This window comes from Callionymus lyra, chromosome 12 (genome assembly GCF_982586985.1).
Source record: "Callionymus lyra chromosome 12, fCalLyr1.hap1.1, whole genome shotgun sequence".
Lineage (NCBI taxonomy): Eukaryota > Metazoa > Chordata > Actinopteri > Syngnathiformes > Callionymidae > Callionymus > Callionymus lyra.
This window is the reverse complement of record NC_141829.1, coordinates 26,770,368-26,797,922: the sequence shown is the minus strand read 5'-3', so window position 1 is coordinate 26,797,922 and position 27,555 is coordinate 26,770,368. Positions and strand designations below refer to the sequence as shown.

Genomic DNA, 27,555 nt, shown 5'->3' with positions numbered 1-27,555 from the left:
TTTTGCAGAAAATAAAACCAGAAACTGACACAAAAAGAGCCTTTATCTTGTTTGGAAAACAAATTGTACATAAAAATGACAATTTACAACATACATACTATTCTGAAACTGAAATAAACGATAATCCAAATTCCAATATTTATGATTTTGAAGACATTAATCACACATTAAAATCATTTTTTTTAATTTGTACAATCAGATTTTCCTTCCGACTCAACTCTGCTGAATGACTTCCTTGAACATTTAAATAACTCTACGATCACATCTGTATGCTCTGCTGAATTGAATAGTCTGATTACTCTTTAAGAGGTAAACTAGTCAATTAAAGCTTTGCAATTTAATAATTCTGCTGGCACTGAAGGATTTGTTTAATCAACCTTTAGAGAATGGCTTTTTACCACCCAGCTCGACACAAGCTGCTATATTAGTTCTCCTTATGATGGAAAGGATCCAACACTTTGTGGATCTTACAGGCCTCTGTCACTTCCAAATGTAGATGTACAGCTGTTGTCCAAATGCCTGGCTTCATGATTAGAAAAAGTAATGCCAAATATAACAGAAGGAATTTAGGGTCAGCTATTCTTCAATACACATACTCTTCTAAAAAATGCAAATGTATGTATGATTTCATGTCTATTTTCTTGTTAATAAAACATATATTTAAAAAAAATAGATGATTCTAAGCAATGTTAGAAGTAGCAAATCACCGATTTGCTCTCATTAGACCAGGTCCTTGTTCCAAACATGTGTCCTTTGTTGTGATTGGTCAGTGTCAGACAACCCTGCTAGATTCTTATCTGAGCTCAGCAATTATTTTGCTAATCCTATATAATATAATTTCCGAAAAACTGTTTCATCCATTCAAGATTCTAAAGAAGTATTTACAAATTTGACGGGTCAGCGAGGTCATCATGTCCACATGGACAATAATGAGACACTGTCTTTTTGACAGCTAGGATTGTCTTTGCTTCAAGTGATTTGGGTTCCATCACAATTTCAAGAGTCCAGTCTTCTCTGGGGACACCGCTCGCTTGCTCCTCACTGGCATGTGATACCTGATTTCCTTCCAAAACCTGGGCGATGGAAAGAGGGACAAGGGAGTCTCTGAGTCTTGTCTTACTTTCTCTTCATCTTGTGACCTGGCACACATCCTCCATCTGTGCCTGGTCTTCCTGGTCTTCCACAGACACACAGCTCCCTGCTTCTTTCTCAAGTGACGGATGGACTCGGGGAGGAGGGCTAGCTGCGGAGCTGGAATTTCCTCCAATTCCAGCAGAACCACCTGCAAATCAGTACGGTTTTTTTCAGTCTCTTCTTGTACTTTACATCTGTTTCAGTAGATCTGTACATTTTATAAACAATCCCACTTCATGGGTACAACAATTATTAGTTAATTTGTGTGGTCATTATATGTCATTAACATATGATCATTTATTAACGTCATGTCAGGATTTTATGCGTCATGTGAGCATGTTCCAAGTTTGTGATCTTTAAAATCATGAATTTACATACATTTATATTTAATATTGAGTATATTTCTATCTTCAATTTATTTGGGTCATCACTTCCTCACCTTCAGAGAACACTCCATCAAGGCACGGTGCATGGCCAGCACACACTCCAGCTGCTGCCTCCGGTCAGACTTTACTCCATCCTCCTCCAGGCAATCACCAACATCATGACCGCTCTTGGAGATGTTGTGGTTACCAGGGAAGGTTGAAGAGTCGTAGAGAAGAAGAAGTCGGCGGCTCGCCCGGATGTTCTCATCCACCGAGTCAGCCACGGCTGAAGCGAAGTAAAGTCAGTTTAACAAATAACGTGTTGAATATTTTATATCACACCATAGCGAGCTTCTTTTCCATTTAATAACAAAAGAGTTACCCATGCAAGTTGATTCAGATAAAGGTTGAGTTACAATATGTGACTTCATGTTGAGGTCCAATCTGGAGATTCTTTAATATTGCCATACATTCTTTGTTTTTGCTGTTTTCTTCATGTACATTTGTAAACTAAACTAAAGAAAGATTTTGTTGTGTCGCAGACTCTCCTGGCATGTAAACTAAGAACATTGTTAAAATGTTAGCTAGAAGGTTCTACTACATGAGTCATGAATCTTAAACCAATCTGTGACTGTTGTGTGTTTCTGGCTTCTTCCATGGTAACAAGATGGAAATTGAATTCCCTTAAGGGTCTGCATGTGCAAAACATTGTGTCTGTTTTCATATTTCTCATTCTGGGAGCTTTAAAAGGCGTTTGAAGCGTCACATTTTTATTTTCAGATCCATATTCTGTGGACTACGCTGTGTTTTACTCATCTGAGTCATAATTCCAAGTAGATTTCTCAGGCCACAATAAACACAGCTTTACTAAAGAAAACTTACCATATCCAGGCAGACAGTCTCGCCCTGAGATGAAAAGCTTGTAACCATAAGATTTCTCCAACACTTGAGTTAAAGTGTCAACCGCAAATGTTTCCACTTCCTGTCTGAACCCTGCTGTGCCCGGATGAGGGTAGGCCACGTACGCATCGTATAACTTCCCATCAGAATCTGCACAATAAAGAAGTCACCCCGTTAGTGTAGAACTTGCTCGATCAGGGATTATTACAAGGAACTTGATTATTGATTGACTAGTATTACTGATGATTTTAACTTTCGATTTTATTGCCTGGACCACCGACATTTATAGCGGTGAATCTCATTTGATTTACTTTGACAATGTGTGTAACGTCACCTGTGTTCCCGTAGACAATTGGGAAAGATTGTCTGAACCACAGCACTATGTCAATCCTGAAGATGTAGTAGAAAACCACAGTGTTGATGAAGAGAAGCGTCACTGCGGCCATCAGGGATCCAATGGGAACTAAGATGGAGGGATCTGTGGGTAAACAGAACATAGTCGTGGATTTACATTTAATCGATTAAAGCCAACAATCTACAGTTTCTAACAGTGTAAATATTAAATTGTAAACAAGGTTATCAAATTATGCCATGTGACGACAGCCATAACCATATCATGCCTTCTTTTTACTATAACAATTGCTGTTACTTCTGTTTGTAAAATCGTTTTGTAAAATCATTTTTGGGTTGGGCTTCTAGTGCTTGAGATGTAGGTGTGAAAACAATGGCCAGTCACCCTAAAGTGGACATTGATTGGTCTGAAGAATAGTATAATATTTGTTTTTCATGTGCACTTAAATCACTTTATATAGACCTGCTGTTTTGTTTTTTAATGAATAAGACAAAAGAACAGTAATATTCAGTCCTTCTCATGGAAACTAAAGGTTGCAGCAACACTTGGGACTAGTTTAAAATACAGCATAAAATAAAAACTCAGCTATTTTAAGAAATAACTCAACTATTAATAATATATTAATGAGTTCAATTATATCAGTCAAGTCTGTTATCTATTTTCTTGAATCTTTTGACGGCACTAAACACGAGGCTGTTGTCTCTGCACCTCTGATGATGATGCTGATGAAAGGGAATGTTTTTAAGTGTGATATCTGAGCTCCATATTAAGGGTAAAGAGTAAAACTTGTAAGACTGACCTTTTGGCAGAAGAGTGAAGTGGTTTTCAGAAAAATCCCCAGGGCCGTAGGCTTGACAGGTATAGTTGGTGTTAAAGTCCTCCTCCCTCAGCTCACCAAACAACAGGTACTTCTCGAACCAAACTCCTTTAATTGGAGATTCTTGATTCCAATCTCTGTTCAAGACCAACACAAAGTTTTATTGGATCATTTTGTTAAGTAAGGGTTCAAAAACAATGACAAGACAAGCTCAAAGTATATACAGGAGATACTTGTTTTAATAGATTCATGAAAAATTGTTCTATTTCGTCCCTACTGACCGCCAGAGTAAGTAAGTAAGTAAGTAATATTTATTTATATAGCGCTTGCACTGAATGTATCCATCTCGCGCATGCGCAGTTCGAGTGTAATACCAACAAAGTCACCTGTGACCCCTGATGACCCGGAAGGGTATATCTTCCGGTGACATCAGAGGATCTGTTCCTTTTCATCTTCTCGCTGCGCAAGTAGCATGTCACCGAGCTAGCTCAAGGACTAGCTCTTTCGTTGCCGGTAGTCACGCGACTTCTGTCGGAGCTGCGAAACTTTCGCCCTCCAGAGACTGCAACAAACTTTTGACGCGGAGAAGTTGTAGCGGCTTGCCGTGGACACTTCCGGAGATCGTCATCGTTTAGCTGAGTACCAATTTTCTTATCGTTGAATATCAGTACAACCTGTTGTACTCGCTTTGGCTGTATTTGATTTATTTCGGTGAAAGGAAGCGTACTCGCTCCCTCTCCCGACATTGTACTCTATATTTATATATCATTGAATATCAGTACAACCTGTTGTGCTCGCTTTTGGTTGTATTTTGATTTATTTCGGTGAACGGAAGCGTACTCGCTCCCTCTCCCGACATTCTACTCTATATTTATATATCATTGAATATAAGTACAACCTGTTGTGCTCGCTTTTGGTTGTATTGATTTATTTCGGTGAACGGAAGTGTATTCGCTCCCTCTCCCGACATTGTACTCTATATTTATATATCATAGAATATCAGTACAACCTGTTGTTCTCGCTTTGGTTGTATTTTGATTTATTTCGGTGAACGGGGGCGTACTCGCTCCCTCTCCGGCATTGTACTCTATATTTATATATCATTGAATATAAGTACAACCTGTTGTACTCGCTTTTGGCTGTATTTTGATTATTTCTGTGAACGGAAGTGTACTCGCTCCCTCTCCCGACATCGTACTCTATATTTATATTCAATGAATGCCAGTACAACCTGTTGTACTCACTTTGGTTGTACTTTTGATTTCTTGGTGACGGCAGTGTTTTCGCTCCCTCTCCCAACATTGTACACTAAATATTTATATATCATTGAATATAAGTACAACCTGTTGTACTCGCTTTTGGCTGTATTTTGATTATTTCGGTGAACGGAAGTGTACTCGCTCCCTCTCCCGACATCGTACTCTATATTTATATTCAATGAATACCAGTACAACCTGTTGTACTCACTTTGGTTGTACTTTTGATTTCTTCTACGGCAGTGTTTTCGCTCCCTCTCCCAACATTGTACACTAAATATTTATATATCGGTACAACCTGTTGTAATCGCTTTTGGTTGTATTTTGATTTCTCTTGGTGACGGCAGTGTTTTCGCTCCCTCTCCCGACATTTATATTGCTGTTTTTTCAGCTACTGAAGTAGATTATTTTATACTTGTTGGTGACGACTGCGTATGCGCTTCCTCTCCCAGCATCTGTGATACTTCTATCTCATATGTGTAACACTTGTTGGTGACGACTGCGTATTCGCTTCCTCTCCCAGCGTTTGTGATAATTCTATCTCATATGTGTAACACTTGTTGGTGACGACTGCGTGTTCGCTTCCTCTCCCAGCATCTGTGATACTTCTATCTCATATGTGTGACACTCGTTGGTGAAGGCTGTTTTCGCTCCCGCTCCCAGCGTTTGTGATAATTCTATCTCATATGTGTAACACTAGTTGGTGAAGGCTGTGTTTTCGGTCCCGCTCCCAGCGTTTGTTGTTTTTTCTCTGTGTGGCCTTTTGCTCGTTGCTAACATGCTTGGCGGCCACTCTTGCTCAGTCTGTTGGCTTCCCTGCAGCCTGAGCTCTCGAGCATCTGAGGGAAGGTCTGTCAGAAGATCCCTGTATGAACTGCAGCTTCATGCCCGGGGAAAGAGAATTGGGTGATCCTGCTCCTCCTCCAGCCATCTTGGTACCGGAGGAAGATGTAATCCCCATGGCAGCTTCAGCCACTGACTTCGCCGAATATGGAGAGGAGGTGGTGCCACGGCATGTAGCCTCCCACGTCTCCGTGGCAGGTTCCCGTATTTCAGCCCACAGTTCTACTGCTGGTTCTGAAGACGGCTCAACGGGGCTGTCATTCGTACGGCCCTGGCTCGCCTGCAGTTAGATATACCGCAGGCTCAGCCAGCTTCGGCCAGTACTCTTCAGGCGCGGATCAGCTCCCGCCAACTTTACTGTGCCTCCATCTGACGAATATTTGAGGGAGTTGCAGAGCCTTCTCTCGTGCAACTTCAGACGGCCGGAGCCGGGCAGCCAGGCAGCATGCACCCAAGTTTGGATTGGGCCGCATACCAGCGGTTGAGCCGACAATAGCTGCTCTCCAAAGCCTATGAGGCAGCGGCACGAATGCGACACATAGGTAACTCTATGCCCCACCTGGTGCTTGCTTTATCAGCATCCCTACAGGAGACTGCACTGGATGCTTCGTCCATAATTTGCATAGGCATGCGGGAGAACCCTCCGCAGTGTTCCAGTGGAACCGGGGGGAACTCTTTGGACCTGCCGCGCTAGAGGCACTTGAGAGAACTGTCCAAGCCAGACAAACTCAACAGGTCCACAGCCTGCTCAGCAGTTGACCAATGGGTACAACTTCAGTTCCGACGCCGGCCCCCAACCGTTGGCCTGGTCAAGATGACCATCATACGCGACCCGGCAGAGCCCGAACCCTCAACCAGGAGGTGTCTGTCCTCCTGGACAAGGGTGCAATCGAGCAGATAGATCCCCTGTTACAACCAGGAGGGGTCTACTCGACTTACTTTCTGGTAACAAGAAAGATGGCGGACTCCGTCCTATCCTCAACTTGAGGGGACTCAACAAGTTCCTGAAGGTCTTGAAATTCCACATGCTCAGCCCTGCAGAGGTTCTGCGAGCTGTTTCCAGAGAGGAGTGGCTTAGTTCAGTAGACCTGAAGGACGCTTACTTCATGTGCCCATAGCACAACACCACAGACGGTCCCTGAGGTTCGCCTTTCAGGGACGTCATTTTCAGTTCAGGGTGCTCCCGTTCGGCCTCTCCCTTTCGCCGCGGGTTCCTTACCAGGGTTGTGATGGCAACCCTCTCGCCCCTGCAGTCGCAGGGCATGAAGATTCTGCCCTACCTAGACGATTGGCTTATCTGTGCTCTGTCCCGGTCTCGGGTGACCCTGGACACCACAAGCCTTCTTTCCCACGTGTCTCGACTAGCTCTCAGGGTCAACTCTTCAAGGAGTTGCCTAGTCTAGCAGAGCACATTTTTTCTCGGGATGACACTCGATACAGTCTCAATGAAAGCCTGCCCTTCACCACAGCGGGTGGACGACATCCTCCGCCTCCTTCCCTCTTCCGCAGGGGCATGTGGCTGCATTACGTGGAGTTTCTGCGACTCCTAGGCAAACTGACGGCTGCCGCCACCGTGGTCCCTTTGGGGCTGTTGTTGCTACGCCCCCTTCAGAGGTGGCTGAACAACTTTCACCTGGATGCCAGGTGGCACCGGCACAGGAGACTCAAGGTGTCACACCGTTGCCTCCTTGCTCTGGCTCCGTGGAGAGAGACCTTTCTCCTCCAAGGCGTGCAGATGGGTTCGGTTGCATTCCGTCGAGAGGCCATCACAACAGACGCCTCCCCTCAGGGTGGAGTGCAGTTTGGCAAACCATACAGCCCAGGGGCTGTGGTCTGCTCGAGATTGCTCGGAGCACATCAAATGTACTAGAGCTACGAGCTATGTATATGGCCCTGCAGTACTTTCTTCCCTTACCGAGAGGGCAACATGTGCTTGTGCGGTCATACATGTGTCGACCGTATCGCATATAAACCACCAGGAGGGGCACCAGGTCTGCACAGCTGTTGCAAGCATCCCGGGACCTCCTACTGTGGGCGGCTCCACGCCTGTCCAGCCTGAGAGCAATGTTTTTTGCCCGGGGACCAGAGTCAGGTCGCAGACCTGCTCTCCCGAGGCAAGCCTCCATTGGAGTGGCGGCTTCATCCAGAGGTGGTGCTCAATATCCGGGACATCTTCGGCAGAGCACAGGTAGATCTGTTTGCCACAGAGCAGTCGACCCATTGCCCCCTCTGGTTCTACCTGAAAGAGGAAAGCAGTCCTCTGATATTCTTAACACTACAGGGGGTCCTCCATCAGGGTCACAGGCTGCTGTTGGTAGCCCCCTTCTGGCCAGGGAGAACATGGTTTCCACTGCTGCGCAGGCTCTGCCGCAGCTCACCATGGCGCCTCCCCGACAGGAAGGATCTCCTGTCTCAGCTAGAGGGCTAGATTTGGCGTCCCGACCCTCTTCACCTGCAACCTGGGTCTGGCCGCTGCAGGGCCCAACCCGCTTCTGACGCAGTGTTCAGATGCTGTCTGCGACACTATACTAAACGCCAGGGCGCCTTCTACACGGCTGCAGTATTCAAATAGATGGCAACTGTTAGCTGCATGGTGTTCAGACAGGGGTGAGGACCCTGTGCACTGTTCAGTCCAAAAGATTCTGGATTTCCTCCAGTCACTATTGGACAGTGGCCGGTCTCCTGCTACACTGAGAGTATACGCGGCAGCCATTTCCTCTCGACATGTTCGGGTAGATGATAACACAGTGGGGTCCCACAGACTAGTGTCCCCCTTTCTAAAGGGCGCGTGGCGATTACGCCCCCCACGCACACAGCGTGGATTTGCACCTGGTGCTCGACGCTTTGTGTCTGCCTCCCTTTGAACCTCTGGCTCAGGCAGAGCTGAAGTGGGTTTCTGCTAAGACTGCTTTTCTCCTTGCCATTGCTTCAGCGAAGCGTATTGGGGAACTACATGCCCTCTCTGTGAGTGAGTCATGTCTGCGGTGGAGCTCAGACTGCTCAGGGGTTACCCTCTGGCCAAATATGGCTTTTCTCCCAAAGGTTCTGTCATTATCAAACCTCAACCGTCCCATTCAAGTGGCACAACTTATTCCCCCGGAAGGGGAAGACGCGTTTGGACTGCTGTGCCCTGTGCGGGCCCTTAGAACCTATGTAGCTGCAACCGCAAGTATAAGACGGTCGGACCAGCTCTTCATTTGCTATGGTGGCCCTAGGAAAGGCTGTGCTCTTTCCAAACAGCGACTCTCACTGGATCGTGGATGTGTTTACCCACGCATATAAAGGAAGTGGTCACCCCCTGCCATTCGGGGTGAGGTGCCACTCTCCCAGAGCGATGTCTATGTCATGGGCAGCCCTACGCGGGGTACCCCTAGGGGACATCTGTGAGGCAGCATCATGGGCCTCACCAAGCACTTTTTTCAGGTTCTATCGGGTGAACGTCGCCACTCCTCATCCATGAGGTGTGGTCCGGTTGCCCGACTCTGTTGCTTCCCCTCAATGAGGTGTATGTACTAGGATTCTTTGTGACCTTGTTGTTATGGGTCATCCAGTGCTTGAAGCACCGCCTCTTGCGGTCAGTAGGGACGAAATAGAACGAAAGTTACATATGTAACTACGGTTCTATGAGTCCCGGATGACCGCCAGAGCGTTCTGTCACTCAGAATCCTTGTGATTTCGCGAGAAGATTCTGCAGGAACAGATCCTCTGATGTCACCGGAAGATATACCCTTCCGGGTCATCAGGGGTCACAGGTGACTTTGTTGGTATTAAACTCGAACTGCGCATGCGCAAGATGGATACATTCAGTGCTTGAAGCACCGCCTCTGGCGGTCATCCGGGACTCATAGAACCGTAGTTACATATGTAACTTTCGTTTTATTTCAACTTGAAACAAAAAGTGCAAAAGGTTATTTGATTATTGTAAAAAGAGAGCGAAAGTAGTTGCATTAAAATTATGGTAAAATGGTTTCAAAATTAAAAGTCAAATACAAGCAAAAATATGTTTTAATATATGTTATGTTTGTAGTTCAATGCATCACATTATAAGCTTCAAAAAGTGGTTCATATAATCATTTATAATTTATTGTATTTATTTCTGATATCTTCAAAAAAATCAATATCAATATATGAAGGAAATCTGCCAAAACACTAAATATGTAATTGTTTTTAACATGTACTTTTCCAGTGCAATAAATGTGAGGACCAAATAAAAAAAAATATTTCAGCAATAAATGAAAAAATATATATATATTAAAATAACTCAACAAAATAAACAGTCACCGTTGTGCAGAGGTGTAGACTCGGTCGGAAGGCTCCAAGCTCAAAATATAGCCGTTTCTGGCGAGCCAGTAAAGGTTCACAATTGGTTTCCCAACACTCGGGACAAACACAAGACACTTCTTTGTGAAGTTGGATCCTGAGGACAATGGGAAACAAGAAACATGACCGCCATTCAGGCAGAGCAAAGAGGGAAATAATGATGAAGTTTGACTTTGACATCAGTAGCTTTAAATTCACGGCCAGTTGCATCTCAAATGTAATTGTAAATGGAATGTAATGTTCCTTTCCAGATAACGTGTACTCTGTGAGCCTTCGCTTAATGACGTCTTGATATACAATTAAGTTACAATGTTAGGTTTCACGTGGGATATGGTACGATCTGAACTATGTTTGAACCTGACCTTGAAAACAGCACTTCTGCAGGAGAGACATCTGCGTGGCTTGTCTTAGTAGATGTGTCCGAAGCTACGATTGATGTACCAGAGATTCTTGTAATCTGCCTTTTCATCAACACACATATATTTTGCTGATTCCAGACTCCAGACTGTTCTTTTCTCATCCAAGACGAATTTCCTTCACTCAGACAAAGAACCTGATTTTACAACCCTCAACACTGGATCCCGTCAAGGTTGTTTACTTTCCCCTTGGCTCTTCTCCCTGTACATCAACAGCTGCACATCCACATCAGTCTGCTCAACTAATCAACCTGGAGCTGAACGCCCAGAAAACCGTGGAGATGATCGTCGACTTCAGGAAAGTCACAGCCCCCACCATCGGTCCCTCACCCTCGCTGACTCCTCCACCCCCTCCTCCATCGTGGACTCCTTCCGCTTCCTTGGCACCACAATCTTGTAGGACCTCAAGTGGGAGCAGACCATCAGCTCCCTCACTAAGAAGGCCCAGCAGAGGACGTTCTTCGTGCGGCAGCTGAAGAAACACCGTCTGCCATGAGTTGATCCTCACCTTATCTATCTCCTTGTGGTACGTCAGCGCCACCACTAGGGACAAAGCCAGACTGCAGCACATTGTACACACAGCTGAGAAGGTGATCGGCTGTAAACTACCATCTCTTCAAGACCTGTGTGTCTCCAGGACCCGGCGACGTGCAGGTCAGATCACAGCCGACCCTCCTCATCCTGGTCACTGACTCTTCACACCTCTGCCATCAGGCAGGAGACTGCGTTCCATCAGGACCAGAACCTCCCGCTACAACAATTCCTTCTTCCCCTCTGCAATAAGACTCATGAATACAAACCTGTTTTAATTGTCTCCACTGCACTTTGTAAATAGCTAAATTGTGAATGTTATTGCATTATGTTTATAGCTTAATGTTTGATGTTGCACAATTGACCAAAGAAAATTCTTAATTAGTGGACCCTCTCCACTAATAATGGCAATAAATATTTCTGATTCTGATTATATTTAATGTTGTTCTTGATGGTATTGTTCAATATAATGGTCTTAAAAGGGTTAATATTCTGTATCAGGTCTATTCCAGACATTTTGTAAAAGTAAAATCTGGTTGTTGCTGTTCAGGATGAAAAAGACTCACCTAAAGACGCTTTATGGATTTCTTCTGCCGGCTCGGATACTTGTGGTGCCAAAGAATATTCCTCTGTGAACACATCAAAGAGTGAGAGTAAGACCTGAGATAACTAAATATTTTAATGAAACCCATTCTATCGTCCTAGTTTGATGAGGTACAATCCTTTCTCATGGTCAGTGTGAATAACAAAAATGTGTTTCAACTTTTCAGTTGAAGAGTTATATAATCAATTGCATCAGCATATATAATCATATGTAGTTTCGATTTTTATAAGGATGGGTTAGGTTCAATATCGTCACAACTATTTGAAGCAGTGTTTTTCAATTACCAGGCGTGGGCCCATCAGGGCGCAAAAAAAAGAACATTTTCCTGTTAATCCTGATGTTTAAATATTGAGACGGTTAAACAAAAAAAAACATTCTGACAGATGGAGGTTTTAAACTTAAAAGTATTTAAATTGAGCCTATAAGGTGGACAAAATGAGCAAAACACAAATTATATTTGAGCTTGAAGGTGCCATGTTTTTTATACACATTTCATTTTACTTTTTATTTATATATTGAACTGATCTGTGCGACAGGTTTTCAAAGTGTGAGGCAGTGAAACAAAAATAGACCTGAAAAAGTATAATAACATAATAATAGTAAGTTAGGGGAAGAACAGCTGATTTAGTTATTTTAGGAGAGGCTCACTATCACACACTCTTTATTATGGAGAAAAAAAAAAGAAAATGAATTATGCGATTTTGCAGTAACTTTACAAACATAATCTGTGAATTTACACTTACACACATGTCTCAGTACAATTTGTTTCTTTATTCTGACCTTGGAAAAAATGAACTCATATAATTTAAAAGTTTAAACAATAGTAACTTTAGTTGACCTAAGTTATTAGTTGAGAAACCCAACAGAACAACTTTCCCTCTACAGTAGCTTTTATCTATTGCACAACAATTATTGTTTAGAAACAAACTTTTGGACTAGTATAATTCAGTCATTACTTTGATCCATACCACACAGTAGTGATGGGTTGATGAGGTCTCATGAAACAGCTCATGAGGTTTCACAATACAGTGTCTTTATTTTGGCACTCAAAGTTTGAAAATGATGTGAGGTTTCATTGAATTAGTCCATCCGAGCCAAGGATTATAAAGCAGAGACATCTACTTATGAAGACACTGTATCATAATACCTCGTCAGCTTTTTCAAAAAAATCACATCAACCCACCACTACCGTACAGCTTGGATACCTAACACAGTATAAGAGAAGCTTTTCCACTGATGTTGTGTGCCTGACCTTTGACCCATGCTTCAATGGTCTCCGACACAGATCGATCGACCCCACCTAGGCTGAAGCTGAGAGTGCAGGTGTAGGAGCCATCGTCTATGGGTTCTACGCCATCAATCTTTAGTTTGAACCTGTTCCAGTAGCTGTGCCGGTCAGCCCCATCCTTGATGAAATCACAGCCCTGAAAGACAGTCATACCTTCATCTGCTCAGGACTTTTTATTTAACGTGAAACATTTATTTGTGTTTCCTTTAACTTGTTTATTCTGAGAACTTCCACATCTGTATTTGCATTGGTTCATTATTATAGAAACAATTCTAGTGAATTCAACTGAACTCACTCTGAACCATGTGATGGTCGAACTTATGTTGTACTGGTCTAAGATTTTGATGTAGTCTTTCAGTGGGCAGGAAAGAGAGGCTGTCTCTCCACTTGTGAGGGTCTGATGAGCCTTCTGAGGTCGCTCACAATTTCCTGCAGTCGGCTGCTCCACAACCATCTTGATGACCTGTCTGAAACAGCCTCTGGGGGTCCTGCAAATAACACAAACAAACTGGATGGATTATACCAAATATTAAAGACGTGTCAGCCATTCTTTATTTGCTCTTTTCTATCACATAGTGGTATTTTGGAAGTTATATTATGGAAGTATATCAGTAGAAACAGAATATTGAACAATTGAGCACAAGCATATTTTTGAATAATTGAATTAAATCATTTGTTATAATTCTGTAATTTGTATATATAAAGGTTGGATTTTCAACCTTTGTTTCAACATCTGGGGTTTCAAAAAGTGCAAATTACATCTCACGGGCCACCACCTATGTTCTAATGTCAAAGGATTGCAGCAAGAATGATGTCATGCTCTGATGGTCAGATCCAAGTGTCTGAGAGAGGAGCCTTTACCACACAGCCTGTATTACACATTTGATAAAACACATGCTTGTTCAGCTGCTCCAATTACAGTATGTCATGATGCCAGATAAACGTCTGAGTGCAACAGTAATTGTGGTGCTCTCCCAGTATTCTCCTAAGTTCAACAAGGTACACCCCTATGCACTCTTTTACGGGAAGCTGTCTCCGGCTGAGAGGAACTGATATTGGAAATTGGGAACTCCTGGCGGTGGTGGCTGCGCTGCAGGAGTTGAGGCACTGGCTTGAAACTCCCTTCACGGTACAAGCGCATCAAAAGAACTGATTTATCTAAGCGAGGCTAACAGGTTAAACTCTTGCCAGACCCGTTGGGCCCTGTTTCTGGGACGGTTTAACTTTTCTCTGACCTATCGTCCTGGCAGCAAGAATGTCAAGCCGGGATGCCTTTTCCAGGCAATTCGGCCAACCCCAGGAAGAGCCAGTAGATGACACCATCCTTCCAGAGAGGTGCTACGCCTGGGCAGCATTGGACATTAGGACATTGAAAGGGTTGTTCTCCAGGCTTTTCAGACGCATCCAGGGCCGAGCTCTGGACCTCCTGACCGACTATTTGTTCCCAACACTTTGAGGGCTCAAGTTCTGCAATGGGGACACAACAACAAGGTAACCTGCCACCCTGGAGTTAATCGCACTTTGGTCTTCCTCATACAGTAGTTTTGGTGTCATGAAATGGCCAAGGCTCTCCCTCCTTAAGGCAGTCCTCTGACCTGTATGTTTCCAGGACCCGAAGCCGAACCTCCACCTCCTCCTCTTGTTGTCGAAAATCACCATGTGTACAGAGAGCACATGATCCTGGCTGTCCGACGCCGAGGTGGCGGATACCAATACCTTGTGGACTGGGAGGAATATGGACCTGAGGAGAGGTCATGGATCTCACACAGCCTCATCCTTGACCCTTCACTCCTGAGATACTTTTATAGAGAGCACCCCGATAAACCAGGGAACCGTCATGAATCTTGTACTGTATCAGGCTTCGTATTAAAACTTTTTAACGTCAAGGCAAGTGCTGCCTTAAAGAAGAGCATAAATTTTAGGGCACCAAGGAAAGTTCGAAGGGCACCAAGGCAAACATTTCTTTCAAAGTAGGGGCACCAAAGCAAATGTGTGTGTGTGTGTATATATATATATCATGCTCTTTTAAACACCTATTGAAAACAACAAGAAAGTAAAATGACAATTTCAAAATATAATAAGTCATTTATTTGACTTACAACAAATGATGCAATAACATTTTTAAATAATGCACTCAGGTTTGACATATTTTTCATTTTAGAATATCAGATATTCATTAACATCTTGTGCTTCTACTGCTAGTAATTATTCATTTATAACAAAAATGTATTATAAAAAATTTAAATTTAAATAATAAAATAAACTTGCCTAAGAAAGTTGTGTATTTTGCTACATTTTTTCCCAACAATTCCTTGCCTTTCCTTTTTTTCCCCCTTCCCTTGGCAAGTGCCCTGGTTGCCGCGGTTAAATTCAAACCCTGCTGTATGTTTTATCTTGTTGAGATAACTTCCTGTTTTGCTTTTTGTTATCTTTCAGCAGGAGTCAGGTGCATGGCTGATTTTGATTTCTGGCGGTGTTTTCCCTCATCTTAAGGAGCTTTTGGATTTACTCCTGTGTGTTTGACTGTTTCTGCTTCCGGGTCCTCTGACGCCAAAAAGAAAAATAACGTTTCTAACACAGTTTACCCATTTTCCTTATTCAAGAGCAGATTCTAACTTCACTAAAACTATTTTGGAAACTGGCTATGGTACCCAACCCTAGTTACCAGTGTCCATACAGCCCCATCAATAAAGTATATTGAATTGAATTTTTAAATAAAATCAATTAAAAAATGATTTGAATTATTTAAAAAGGACAACAACCATTTAATATAAAAATGATTGAATTCCATCATACAATAATAACAAATGCAACCTTCCTGTCATTTATGTGGTCTCTTATCATACTTCCCGGTTTTATTGTGAAGCCCTGATCCCTTCCTCTTGTGCTTCTGACCTGATTGCCCTGATTTGTGTCAAACATGTCTTAGTCTCACCTGCTCTCTGTTCCCCTTGATTGTCTGTCAGTCTCTGTCTGACGTCACGGAATATTTGCGTTTAAAATGTTTAAAACAATGCTAATAGTGGTGTTTATATGTGTTCTAATCATACCTTACAATAGTCGCATATTCCCCTGCGTCCTCCATCTTCACGTTCAGAAACCACAAGGTGTGTCCCCACACAAGGGTCCGACCGGTCTCATTGTGTAGCTCTTTGGTGGTCTTCAAGTCATACCAGGATATGTTGTAGGGGGTTGAGGTGAAGTTGAAGACGTCAGGAGCCACCAGAGTGCTGTTCAGCATCACTGTCTCTCCAGGGACAGCGAACACCCTCTCAAACTGTACCTCATAGTCGATGCAGTTCTCTGAGAAAACATAGTTTAAATTAAGTTAATAAATGAGCAGCGTCTAAGAATATCAAAATATTCTCTCTGTCTGTCTGTGTGTGAGCGTGTGTTAAAAAAACACTGTTGCTTTTTAGAAGGTACAGTATATTCCAACTTTTCCAGGGACTGTTTCACCACTGGTAACCATTGTTGGGAGTAACGTTTTATTAAGTAAGTAAGTAAGTCATTTTCATTTGGTACGTGTTTAGTACAGCTGGAACAATGTTAGTTTTTGTGGTAATAGGTGCTATAAATAATTAATTTGTTACATAGCCTAACACGTTAATCATTATTGTGATTTTAACGCCCTTATCAGCCATTACTTTGTGCATCAACATTCAATTAAGATAGATCACTTAGGAGGTAACGGGTTTAAGATTTGCATGCTCTGAATTAATTTGTTATTACAATGTGTTCTATTTATATCCCTACGCAAACTTTGTTATTACTCATTACAAATAAATTAACAATATTTGCACTGGAAGAAACAAAAACTTTAACTGCACCTTGTCACACGCAAACAAGCATGTATTGACAATGGGATTGCAGGGTTGCCATGTGTCATGTGCAATTTGACTCATTCTAAAACCACACGCCACACCTGTCCTTTCTCACACTTATATTTACCCATTAAATACTCTGTATTTATTTTTTTTTTTTTTCAATATCATAAACTTTGGTCCTTTTTGCATAAATCTAGCCAATCATTTAATAACACTTTAATCTGGGGAGTTCTGGCTAAACTATATAGTAAATTCCCCACGCCAGTAGGGGGAAATTATTTAAAAATAATCCATATCTATTGATTGTTTAATATAATTTAGATTGTCACCCGGTTAATCTGTCTCATTATAAATTAATTACAAAAGGCAAAACTATTGAAACAATAAAATGACACAACATTTAAATGTTGAAATTCAGAGAATTTGTTAATTAAAACATAATATTTCAGCCATGACGCTTACATGGAATAGTCAAAGACGACAGGTTTATGATGCTATGCTATGACCAGGCAGCCTAACTATAACTATTTTGATAACTATATGTAAAACAGTGTATAAATGATCACTTTAATGAAAAATGAAGCAATTTAATTAACAACTTTATTTCATTTAATTTTCCAACTCTAAGCCTAATGCACAAGTACAGCACATTTTATTTTAACCACCTAATGGTTTTAATTAATACTCACCATGGTTAGATCCTGAACAGATCAGGAAGAGGCTTAAGAAGAGCAGCCAAGATCCAATGGTCAGATTTGAGCCCATGACTGAAAACAAAAAAATCAGAATGCAAACGTAGAGGTTAAAGGGCAGTTCATGCTTCAACTGGCTTCAATAATGTGAAGATTTTAAAATGGGCCTTATATTAGTCAACGCCCTCTATTCCTTTTTTTCCTCGGCTATTTCTCTGAAAAAAAGACACGTAACACTTGGAATCATGCCTGGAATTCCAGCTCCACCGCTGGAGTGTCTCAATTGGTCGTTGCCAGTGAGTGAGAGTGCGTGTGCTTGTAAGACTGGTGGACAAGTTTTAACTCTTTGGCATTATGGCTGGAAAAAACAAGGCATTACTTATCACCAGTTCAACCCCTAAAGTGATGCATCCATGGTGGCAGCGTCAGGAAGTGGAAAACTCTAAGGCAGGGTTTGGCAACCTCAACCACACTACAGGAAAGAAAACAATGGTAGCCACAAAATCCTTTTGGCTGTTAAAATGAAAATGAAATATGATTCCATGTTATCTTGTTGTTTGCCTTTATGCTATATATAAACAGCTCCAAATGAAATATTAACCATTGATATTAGCTCAAACAACATCCCAGTTATAGAGCCATTCCACAGTCTCAGTATGTGTCAAGACATTCAACCGAACATAAATTAAATATTCTTTAAAGGACAGTAACTTTAAATTAATAAACAGAAAGAGTATGTGGTAGGAATGTAGTTTTTGCAGCCAAATGTTATATATTTTGAGCCTCTATGTGTTGAAGCTTGCATCAAGATGTGAGATTTTCAGGACAACTACATTATATTTATAAACAAAACCTGCTTGTTTGCTTGTTACAACTAAATAAACAAAAACTAATCACCAGACAACATATGCCAAGCAAAGTACTTGGAGTTCTAAAGTCCAGTTTTAATCAGAGCTGCTCTCTGTAATCACAAGAAAGAAAATCTGAATCTGTTGGACGACCGTAAATAGTGTCTGACTAATTTAGAAACAATTCTGCCAAACGGAAGGAAAAAGGAGTGTGTGTAGCAAACAATAATGTTGAAACCATAGATGCAGTCATGAATTGCTCCCCAGTTTTCTGATCTTCTTCTTTGTGATGATAATTATTTAATTTTTTTTTTGGTTTAATGTAGGCCAGTCTTTCTGATGAACTGTGAGTTATAGCCAGCAGGGGTTTTCTGTTTTCTGAGAGTGACCACATTGATCAGCAGGGGTTCAGTTGTGGTTAGGGGTGCCAGTCACAGGCACAGGCACGATGGGGAGAGCAAGTGCAGCACCCAGTAGAAGTGGCAGTAGCGAGTTGGCAATTAAACTCCCACCGTTTTTTACTGAGATTGTAACTGAGAGTGCATGGCTTCCCGCCTGTGAGAGTAACTTACTCCCAGGCATCAGTGTCTAGTTATTGAGTTAGTTAGCCGTCTTGTCCCTCAGTTTCAGTTTATTTAAAAGGACAATGTACAGTTACATTAAAAAAGATGGCTGCACCATGTTTTTCAAGTATGTTGAAATGAATATGTTTTTTCAGCAGCACTGTGTGGTTGACGGTGTCGAATGCCTCACGAAGATCGAGGAACACGGCCCCCACTAACCCTTCCTTGTCTAACCTGGCTTTGATGACCTCAATAAGGAACAACATGCCTTGTCAGTGGAATGTTTTGACCGGAAGCTGAATTGCATAGGATACAACATGTTTCCGTTATCAAGGAGCTCAATCAACTGTTCAGCTACAGCCTTTTCAATGACTTTATAGACAGCTGGGAATATGCTGAGGGGTCTGTAGTTCTTCATATATTCTGTTTCCTGATTTGAAAATGGGTGTTACAATTAAGTTTTAAAGCAGTTTTAAAAGCAGATGGAACAACACTCTCACTCAATGACGGATTGATTATGTGTGTGATGGGTGCTGCAGCAACATTTTTGTATTTCCATGAGTCTTTGGCTCTAGAGTGATGAGATTATTTTTTTCACCCTCCTGGGGCCATTTTACAGTATGCATATTTACTCCGTGAACAACTGTGAAGCTTACAAACAAATTACAACAAATACAGGTAGCTAGTGAATCACAAGGCACATATAGACAAAAAAACACACATATACATAAAAATAATTTAGAAGTATTAATTAACTTATGTACGATCATACCATAACTTCTTGTTATCAAGGTGTCTGAACGGACTTTATGTTGATTTTAACTCTGAATAAATGACTCAATGGACACACATACTTTTATTTCTGTTTGCTTTGTCTAAGTGGTTATCGGATGTTCCTGCCACAAACTTGCTGCTCACTCAGCCGATATTTTTCCGTCTGTTTTTTGAGGGAGAAGTCCAAGGTTGTGCCAACATTCATGTGGCAAGAGAACATGATAAATGGTAAACTAAAGTAGTCGTTGTAGCCTGTGAACTTTAATCAACCAAAATATAAAATCAGATACATTTTACACAGACATACTCCACACTATTAGCTGAGTGCAAAGTGGGGACCAATATCATTTACTAAGTCATTTGGGAGGAGGCCAGTACGAAGCCAAAAAAAACATGGAACTACAAATTACTGATGGTGTTATATCCATGTTAGCTTTAACAGGGATGTTCATATTGTTTAAGTAAAGGTCATTTTTTATATCTTTTTAGGATCATTTTCCCCAATCGTAAAGATTATATTCAAGTTGGCTAAAATCAAGTTGACGTAACTTTGTCATGTTTTGTACTTTGTGACACATTTTAGAGATCCTTCATGAAAACAGGACCATCTTATCAGTTAAACTTGTTGACTTTTGAAGAACCTCCCAAAAACAACAAGTTCTAATCATTCTGCACCAACATTTCAAAACTTCCCAGAAGAAAGTGAAACAAACTAAGCTGGGTTGAAAAAGTTTCAAATGTGACCTTCTATAAAAATGCAGAATTGAAATGATCGGCAAACATAAGGAAAGCAGGTCTGCAGAAAACTCCAAAAGTTCCAGGAACAGAATGGGATGCTACACTAAAGGACAATGACCCAATCCTTCTAATGTATCCCAATCTTTAAGAAGAGAAGACAGTCTTACATCAAGTTTAAATATATAATAGCTACAAATTTCAATAACACATATCTACATTTTTTTCCAAGACCCTTTTTGTTATTATCAGTTTTATGAAAGCATAATGGCTTTGCTGGCAAACAGAATTTTATTATTATAAGAATGATTGCCCAGAACTCATTGCTTAAAACAGCCTCACAGATAGAAAAAAAAATAAAAAGATTTGATTGGTTTCAGGAAATTAAAGATTAACTGTGTCTGCATAAGATGAAGGTTTTCTTCCAAGAGCTTTAAGAAGGGTACATTAAGTGACTCACCTTCTGGCTTTTCCCGCAGGAAAGTAAGAAAACTGAAGCTACCAGATGGACAGACACCTCTGCCCTGGGAGTCCTGAATAAACCCTCATCATTGTTTGAACATGACTTTCCTTCCTCCCCTCTATAACACACAAACAGCTTCGAAGCCAAAAGCAGGAAGCAAGTCGGACTAGTTAGTTAGGTAGTCTCAATCAAAAGTTCATCCACAAATCAATAAATGCATTAAAAAAATGTGCTTTCATTCAACCCTAATTAAGGGAGATGTTTCCCTTTTTTCTTACTTTAAAGTAGCCGAGAAAAGTTTGTAAACGGTTAAAAAGTAAATGATTATTTTCATTTGAATTAATTAATATGCAGGTAAAAAGAGTTTCATTTAAGCTCATGGGTTGTTTATTGTTTATTGTATAGTTTTCTCAATGTATTTTTATTTTGTAAATCCAACATTCCATGTATTGTTATGTAGTGAATGTAAAAAGGAAATGATTTAATCTTGATGTACAAATGTATAATGTATCAATATGACCTTGAGTGAGTGCATGATCTTGACACCAAATACCTTGTGGTTAAAGGGCAACTAATGTAACTCTACTGACTCAGTCATATTTAAAATGTTGAAGTCTTCCTCTCTAAGATGCAGTAAGTCCCTCATCATGACGATGTTTTAAAAATATTAATGTATAAAGTTCTCCCCCATCTGAAATCTAGACAAGCAAGAGGTTACGAGAGTAAAGGCCATTATTACATAACAATGTGCTTCATTCCTCAAGCCAGCTGTAATCACGCCCCACTTTGTTTATACAACAAGTTCCTTGGAGGTAGAGAATTTATGACACGCTTGGACAAACCTCGAAGCTCTTCGATGACCAATCCCAGCAGAGTGGGTGTGGTTATAGTTAAAAGATTTAATCTCTAGAAAAACCAAGTGTTGTCACTGGGCTGGAATTAAACATATTTTTTTTTGTAAATATTTCAATTAACAGAGAGTTTTGTACAGACAGACACAAACTGATGAGTAAAATAGAGGTCCATCATCTATTTAAGAGACACTTAAATCAACACATTAGTTGCCCTTTAGGTACAAGGGGGTGAGATACCTATTGAGGAGAACACTTTTGCTTCAAGTAAGAAATTCATCAAACACAAACTGGTCAGACACAAGGTTCTTAGTCATCCCTATTAGCCATCTGAATCTATTTGTTATATCTACCACAAAGACAAAACTTGACTTATTTCTTTCTCCTTTTCTCAAAATTAATTGGATACAACGAGGAAAGATGATTATAACCATTTTTCCATGTTAGAAAGTTATAATGTTAAAATATTTTAACGAGTTAGTGAAACCAAATTAAGGCGTAATAAAAAAAACCTGCATACAGTCTGCATTTATCAGAAGAATGGCTCTATCCATTGTTTGGGGAAAACAATTAATCAGGACTGCACTCACATTTAGTTCACTGCATGTTTTTAAAAAAATGTGCATTCCTTAGCAGCAATTTGCACTATGGGTCAGCAGGTGGTAATTAGAAACCAGATCTCACTAGCATGACAACACCATGCATCCCAGAGAAACCGATGACAACACATCAGCGGTTAGAGTTGTATCTTGCCAGTGGACACTTGTCTCCGAGTCACTTTGACTGATCTGTTGCGCAACGTCTCCTCACTCCACACTTCTTGGTCTCAAGAAGGTCGCAGAGAGGTCGTTGACAGCACTCCCCGGTCAAGCGCAAATGAAGTCTCTGCAAAATCTCCGCAATCTAATTAAGATGTCTCCAAGGCCTGAAAGAAACCTGAAAACGTCTCCAAATAGTCTCCAATGTTTTCCTGCAACTTCGAGGTGACTTGACTTGCGTTCATCGAGACATCGCACATACGACGCCGCGACCAATGGAGACTCTAGTCGCAGCTACAAACTTGCCTCTAGACTAGTGAAATAGGCCCTTTTGAGGAAAGTCATTGATCCAAAGAAACAGAAACTTGCTGTCATCATCATATTCTTTTACAAAGTAAAAGTAAAACAAAAAATGTTATGGATTATTTGCAAACTATAATTTGTGATAGTTAGTAACATGAAATAAATATTTATTTTACATATACTTACAGTATATTTAAGACTTATTTTCATGATGATGTATTCAATCAGTTACACACTCTCCACTATCGTAGTGTAGCGTTCGCAGAGGGAGAGCGTGTGAGAAGTTTAGCAACTTTATTGATAGTATTTATAGTGCTGGACAGGCTGCTGTGGGCCACAGCCAACGCCAAAAGCAAGGAACGCCCGAATGGGTGAACCTCAGAATCGTTCAACATCGAAATCATTTAAATCAGTGCACAGGAACACTGCTCAATGGCACACACAGAAGAAACGACTCCTGCTGGCATGGTTCTTTAAACGTCATATTTGTATTTTTATTTCAAAACATGTCTTACCAGTCTGTGGATCACGGACTGGTCTCCACCCGGGTCACGTGTCAGTCTCCCGAAAACATCTTATGCTGTGTAAAAAACACAGTGAGCGGGAGTTCGAAGTGCGCAGCTCTGACTTCCTCATCTATGTTGTGAATGTTGCGACATCCTTCCAGGGATCTGTTCAGGAGCAGCGTGCGTCCAAGTGTTGCGCAATCACCGGGAGGAGACACCATGGTGTCCGCCTCTCCGTGTGGCTCAAGCCTTCAGTCATTTAGACTCACATCGTGGATGTATATTCAAGTCAACTGTTATAGAAAGAAAATCCATTAAAGCGCAATTTCCGATATCGGCGGAGATGAGCCGACTGTACTACAGCGACCTCTTGTGGTAGGACATAAAATAACATATACATTACCTCGTGTTTGTTTATTTTCTGATCAATCGATTTTTTTTCCCGTTTTATACAATATACATGTTTGAGATTATTACAAATATAAATGACTTGTGTGTCTGTGTTTGCGCGCGCGTGCGTGTGTGTGTGTCTGTGCTTGTGTGTCACCTGTCTCGACAGCTACAAACGGAACGCATAGCGCACTACTTCCTTATTTGGTCATATTACTCCTAGCCGGATAACAGTGTCACATATATTTCTGTCCGTTTCCCCAGCGTGTGTCAAACTTGTATTAATAAATACTTTTTATAGACTTCAGACGCACTCTGTATGTTCATCAGTACGTTTACTCAGAAACAGTTGGGATAAGTCCTCCATTTTTGTGAGCATTACTGGTTATATTCTGGTTTCTACCCGGACTGCTTTTGTCGGCACTCCTTCTATTTCCGTGTCTGCGAGAGCCTAGTAGTGTGACTTCGGTGGGTCTTCAAGTCTACAAAATGCAGGTTAGTTTAATCGTGTTGTTATTTTGTAAGCTTTATTTTGAATCGGCCAGGGAAGCTGTTGGTTTGAAAGCGCCCGTTGGTGAGATGTAATGATGATTTATGCCACATATTTACACCTTAGTGAAGTTGGGCGTATAAATAGAAGCCTCTGATAGCTTTACTTGTTTAATGTGAAAGACAATTCCTAAAGTTAAACATGTTTTGTCCATGCTGTTTCCGTCGTGTATATATTAAAACCAAAATGTAATCATACTGAATTTGAGCTTTTGCTCATCTGTACAAACAACAGCTGTTGTTAGTCATTAAGATTAAAAAAAATAAGAATAAATCGCTTTTGAAACTCGAAATGTGTCCTAAGTAAGACAATCGTCTCTCCTCTTTTCAAAAGTGGGATTCAAAGACTGTTCCATTTACATTCATGTTATACTTTAAACGAATCCTTTTGTGATGGAAAACCCCATAGCCCTCCCTTTATTTGTAGTAATATATCCTGAATTTATTTAAGGATCCTAATGAAGATACCGAGTGGAATGATATTCTGAGGAAAAAGGGCATTCTTCCGCCCAAAGAGACACCCAAAGAAGATGAGGAAGAAGAAGAATTGGCCCTCAAACAACAGTCCATCGGTGAGAACTTTTATTGAGAAAGAAAAAGAATCACTATGCAAAACTGAATCAATTTTTCATTTTCATAACTGTGTCTTTAAAGTTAAAGTGTGGTGAGGTTGAATGTACAACTTTTACTCAAAAAACGCTTTTTCGGAAAAAAAAGATCACTTAAAATGAAACGCATGTACAGATTTACAACTTGAGAGGTTGTAATTATTTGTTGATCTCAAATCCGTTTATGATATTAAGTTAAACATGTATATGTTTATGTATATGTATGTTTTGTTTTTTTTGTGCTAGAAAAGTATTTTAATCTGTTGTGGAAACCATATATAGCTAGTAAAATGATTTAAGTAACCAAAGTTTGTGGGTTTTTCTTTAAACGATTAAAGTGTCTTTCTCCGTTAGTAATGATTATTAATTATGCAAGTGAGTTCAGACTGAATCTTTTTTCGTTCTCTTAACAGTCAAAACCTATGAGAGCATGACACTGGAGGAACTGGATGAGAATGAGGACGACTTCAGTGACGACGACGAGGCAGCAATTGAAATGTATAGGTCAGTACAGTCTAACGTCGGGACAAGACTTTTGAAATAAATGCTAGAAAAAACAGCTGACTCGTCACTTGGTCAACAATTTACTGTAAGCAGGATTTAATGTTAATATATTTACAACAAAATGTTTATGTAAATAGTTTAATATGTACGACAGCCCATTTTATCTTGAGCGGATGGTTACATTTCTGCAAAATATTACAAATATTAAACTAAATGGCAACTTATAGGTTTAAGCATGCTGGAGGATGAGCTGTCAGTCTGAAGTCTGAAAGAGAAGGATTAACGAGACAAAGAAAGTAATGAAGGAAGATGTGAGGGACAAAGACGGGTGAAGGTAGAAAAACGTCATGGTGACCTATTTAAAGGTCGAAAATCAGAACCATCTGTCTAGAATGAACACACACTGGGTCTGTCATGAAGCGCGAGTAGAGGATCATGAATCACTTAAAACAAAATCTGATGGGGGAACTCAAGTGTGTTGGATTAATCCCCAAAATGAGCTCATCTCATGATTGTTTAGCGGAAAAAGACGGAGAGAGAAAATAACTTTTTTGAAGCATAGATTGAAATCATTTTGGGTGAAGTGGAGATCAGAGTAGTGGAGTACAAATATATATTTTATTTTCTTCAGTTGTGGAGTTGTGACAGGACAATCAAAGTAGATGTTGTCGTCGTTTATCATTTTAATATTACTCGGATTAACACAAAATCTCAGGTGTAGATTCTGTGAGGGGCCAAGACAAAATCGGAGCTGCTAAAATATTGATTAATGAATTTTCTGCTGCTCTTGTTTTAAACACAAATGTGTTCTGCTCACTCTTCATGAATGAGACTCAGTGAGTATTTGATCTCTGCAGGCAAAAGCGACTGGCTGAATGGAAAGCAACCCAGATGAAAAACATTTTTGGCGAAGTGACAGAAATCTCCGGTCAGGATTACGTCAAAGAGGTCAACAAAGCAGGAGAAGGCATCTGGGTGGTGCTGCACCTCTACAAACAGGGGTAATTTTTAGATGTATAAAGTGTTTTAATCGTTGCCTCATGTTGTACTGCTTATTAATGTTTGATAAAAAAAATTCCTCATGCATTTAAATATTTCTCTCGTTCGCAGTATTCCCATATGTACCCTGATAAACCAACACATAAGTGTGTTGGCCAAGAAGTTCCCCCAGACAAAGTTCCTCAAGTCCATCGCTACTACCTGCATCCCCAACTACCCTGACCACAACCTGCCAACCATCTTTGTTTACTTTGAAGGCGACATGAAGGCTCAGTTCATTGGCCCCCTCGTCTTTGGAGGCATGAACCTAAAAATTGATGGTATGATACCGTTCAGACTCAATGATTTTTTTGAACTATGCATAAATATTTTGATATGTATGAAATCCTATATTGTTCACAAGGTCGACTCTGTTCAAAATCCTCTTCTCCTATAATGTTGTAGCGACACAACACTGCCATGTTTGGTTTTTCTTTTGCGCACAAACACACACACACACACACACACACTTCTTCGGACATTTGATATTTGTTTTCCTTTGAAGACCATAGGCATGGCCGTCACTTGCATTACATGTAGTAGTATGGAAGCTCAACTGCGTGTTTATATTGACAATATAAAGGTCTTCTTGTCATTTTATCACAAAAGTGCGTCTCAGGATACTGCAAGAACACGGCACTACATTTAAAAAATTAATTCTCATTTCATTCCTTTCTTTTTATTGTAAAGAATTTCTTTGTATGTTGAGGTTGGCTTGTGTCTCCTCACAGAGCTGGAGTGGAGGTTATCAGAGAGCGGTGCAGTGAAAACGGATTTGGAGGAAAACCCTAGGAAGCCCATTGAAGACAAGCTCATGAGTTCAATCCGATGCACAGCACCCACACATAAGGACAGCGACTCAGAGGACGAGGACTAGTGGACACCTAGAGAATATGAAAACACTCCTGTCTGGACAGCTGATGAACATCTCATTGTGGAGTTTGTTGTTGCAGATCTCTGGTTACTTTCACTGAAAACGACACAATCAACTTTTTATCTTTCATATTCACACAGTTTTAACTACAGCAGTGTTGTACAATTTGCCAAAATGAATTACATGCAGACATTTGCCACCCATTATGAGCCACAAACAGGTTTATAAAGAAACGTTACGTTGAAAGTGAGTTTGTCGTTTGTTTTCCTAAATGCAAAATGCTTATTGATTCATGGAAGGAGAGAAACACATGAAATTAACGTTCTAAGAACTTGGGTTGATCTAGCTACACAATCATTTATTTATGAAACAGATGGACCTAATGTTTGGATCGACGACGGGGATGCAGAATGATGATGATGATGCTGCAGCAGCTATGGTTGGGC

The 27,555-nt window shown here is 40.8% G+C and overlaps 2 protein-coding genes across 3 annotated transcripts; one reads left to right on the top strand and one right to left on the bottom strand.

Moving 5' to 3' along the window:
- Window positions 1-25: 25 nt before the first annotated feature.
- Window positions 26-23,497, bottom strand: LOC148068821 (interleukin-1 receptor-like 2). Of its 2 annotated transcripts, none has more exons than XM_087803671.1 (12): window positions 23,156-23,497; window positions 17,343-17,420; window positions 15,877-16,129; window positions 13,122-13,314; window positions 12,791-12,962; window positions 11,501-11,563; window positions 9,949-10,084; window positions 3,551-3,705; window positions 2,734-2,877; window positions 2,382-2,549; window positions 1,574-1,785; window positions 26-1,282 (listed from the first exon to the last, which is right to left on the bottom strand). In XM_087803671.1, the coding sequence occupies exons 2-12, from the start codon at window positions 17,416-17,418 to the stop codon at window positions 989-991; spliced, it is 1,866 nt and encodes a 621-aa protein (XP_087659797.1). In that variant the 5' UTR covers window positions 17,419-17,420; window positions 23,156-23,497; the 3' UTR covers window positions 26-988. The 2 variants fall into 2 exon arrangements, with proteins under 2 accessions (XP_087659797.1, XP_087659798.1); XM_087803672.1 differs by lacking the exon at window positions 23,156-23,497 and adding an exon at window positions 20,726-20,794.
- A 464-nt stretch (window positions 23,498-23,961) lies between these two features.
- Window positions 23,962-27,355, top strand: pdcl3 (phosducin-like 3). Its single transcript, XM_087803673.1, has 6 exons — window positions 23,962-24,031; window positions 24,537-24,657; window positions 25,107-25,197; window positions 26,055-26,198; window positions 26,308-26,516; window positions 26,967-27,355. The coding sequence occupies exons 1-6, from the start codon at window positions 24,026-24,028 to the stop codon at window positions 27,110-27,112; spliced, it is 717 nt and encodes a 238-aa protein (XP_087659799.1). The 5' UTR covers window positions 23,962-24,025; the 3' UTR covers window positions 27,113-27,355.
- Window positions 27,356-27,555: the final 200 nt, after the last annotated feature.

What these genes read in the sequence shown, in the direction of transcription:
- LOC148068821 (XM_087803671.1), bottom strand. Translation starts at nt 17,418, where the DNA reads ATGGGCTCAAATCTGACCATTGGATCTTGGCTGCTCTTCTTAAGCCTC. An exon ending in CTTCACTCTTCTGCCAAAAG is followed by an intron (nt 2,878 to 3,550) that starts GTCAGTCTTACA and finishes GTTTACCCACAG; the next exon opens with ATCCCTCCATCTTAGTTCCC. An exon ending in AGACTGTCTGCCTGGATATG is followed by an intron (nt 1,786 to 2,381) that starts GTAAGTTTTCTT and finishes ACTTCGCTTCAG; the next exon opens with CCGTGGCTGACTCGGTGGAT.
- pdcl3 (XM_087803673.1), top strand. An exon ending in GCAGCAATTGAAATGTATAG is followed by an intron (nt 25,198 to 26,054) that starts GTCAGTACAGTC and finishes TGATCTCTGCAG; the next exon opens with GCAAAAGCGACTGGCTGAAT. An exon ending in CATGAACCTAAAAATTGATG is followed by an intron (nt 26,517 to 26,966) that starts GTATGATACCGT and finishes GTCTCCTCACAG; the next exon opens with AGCTGGAGTGGAGGTTATCA.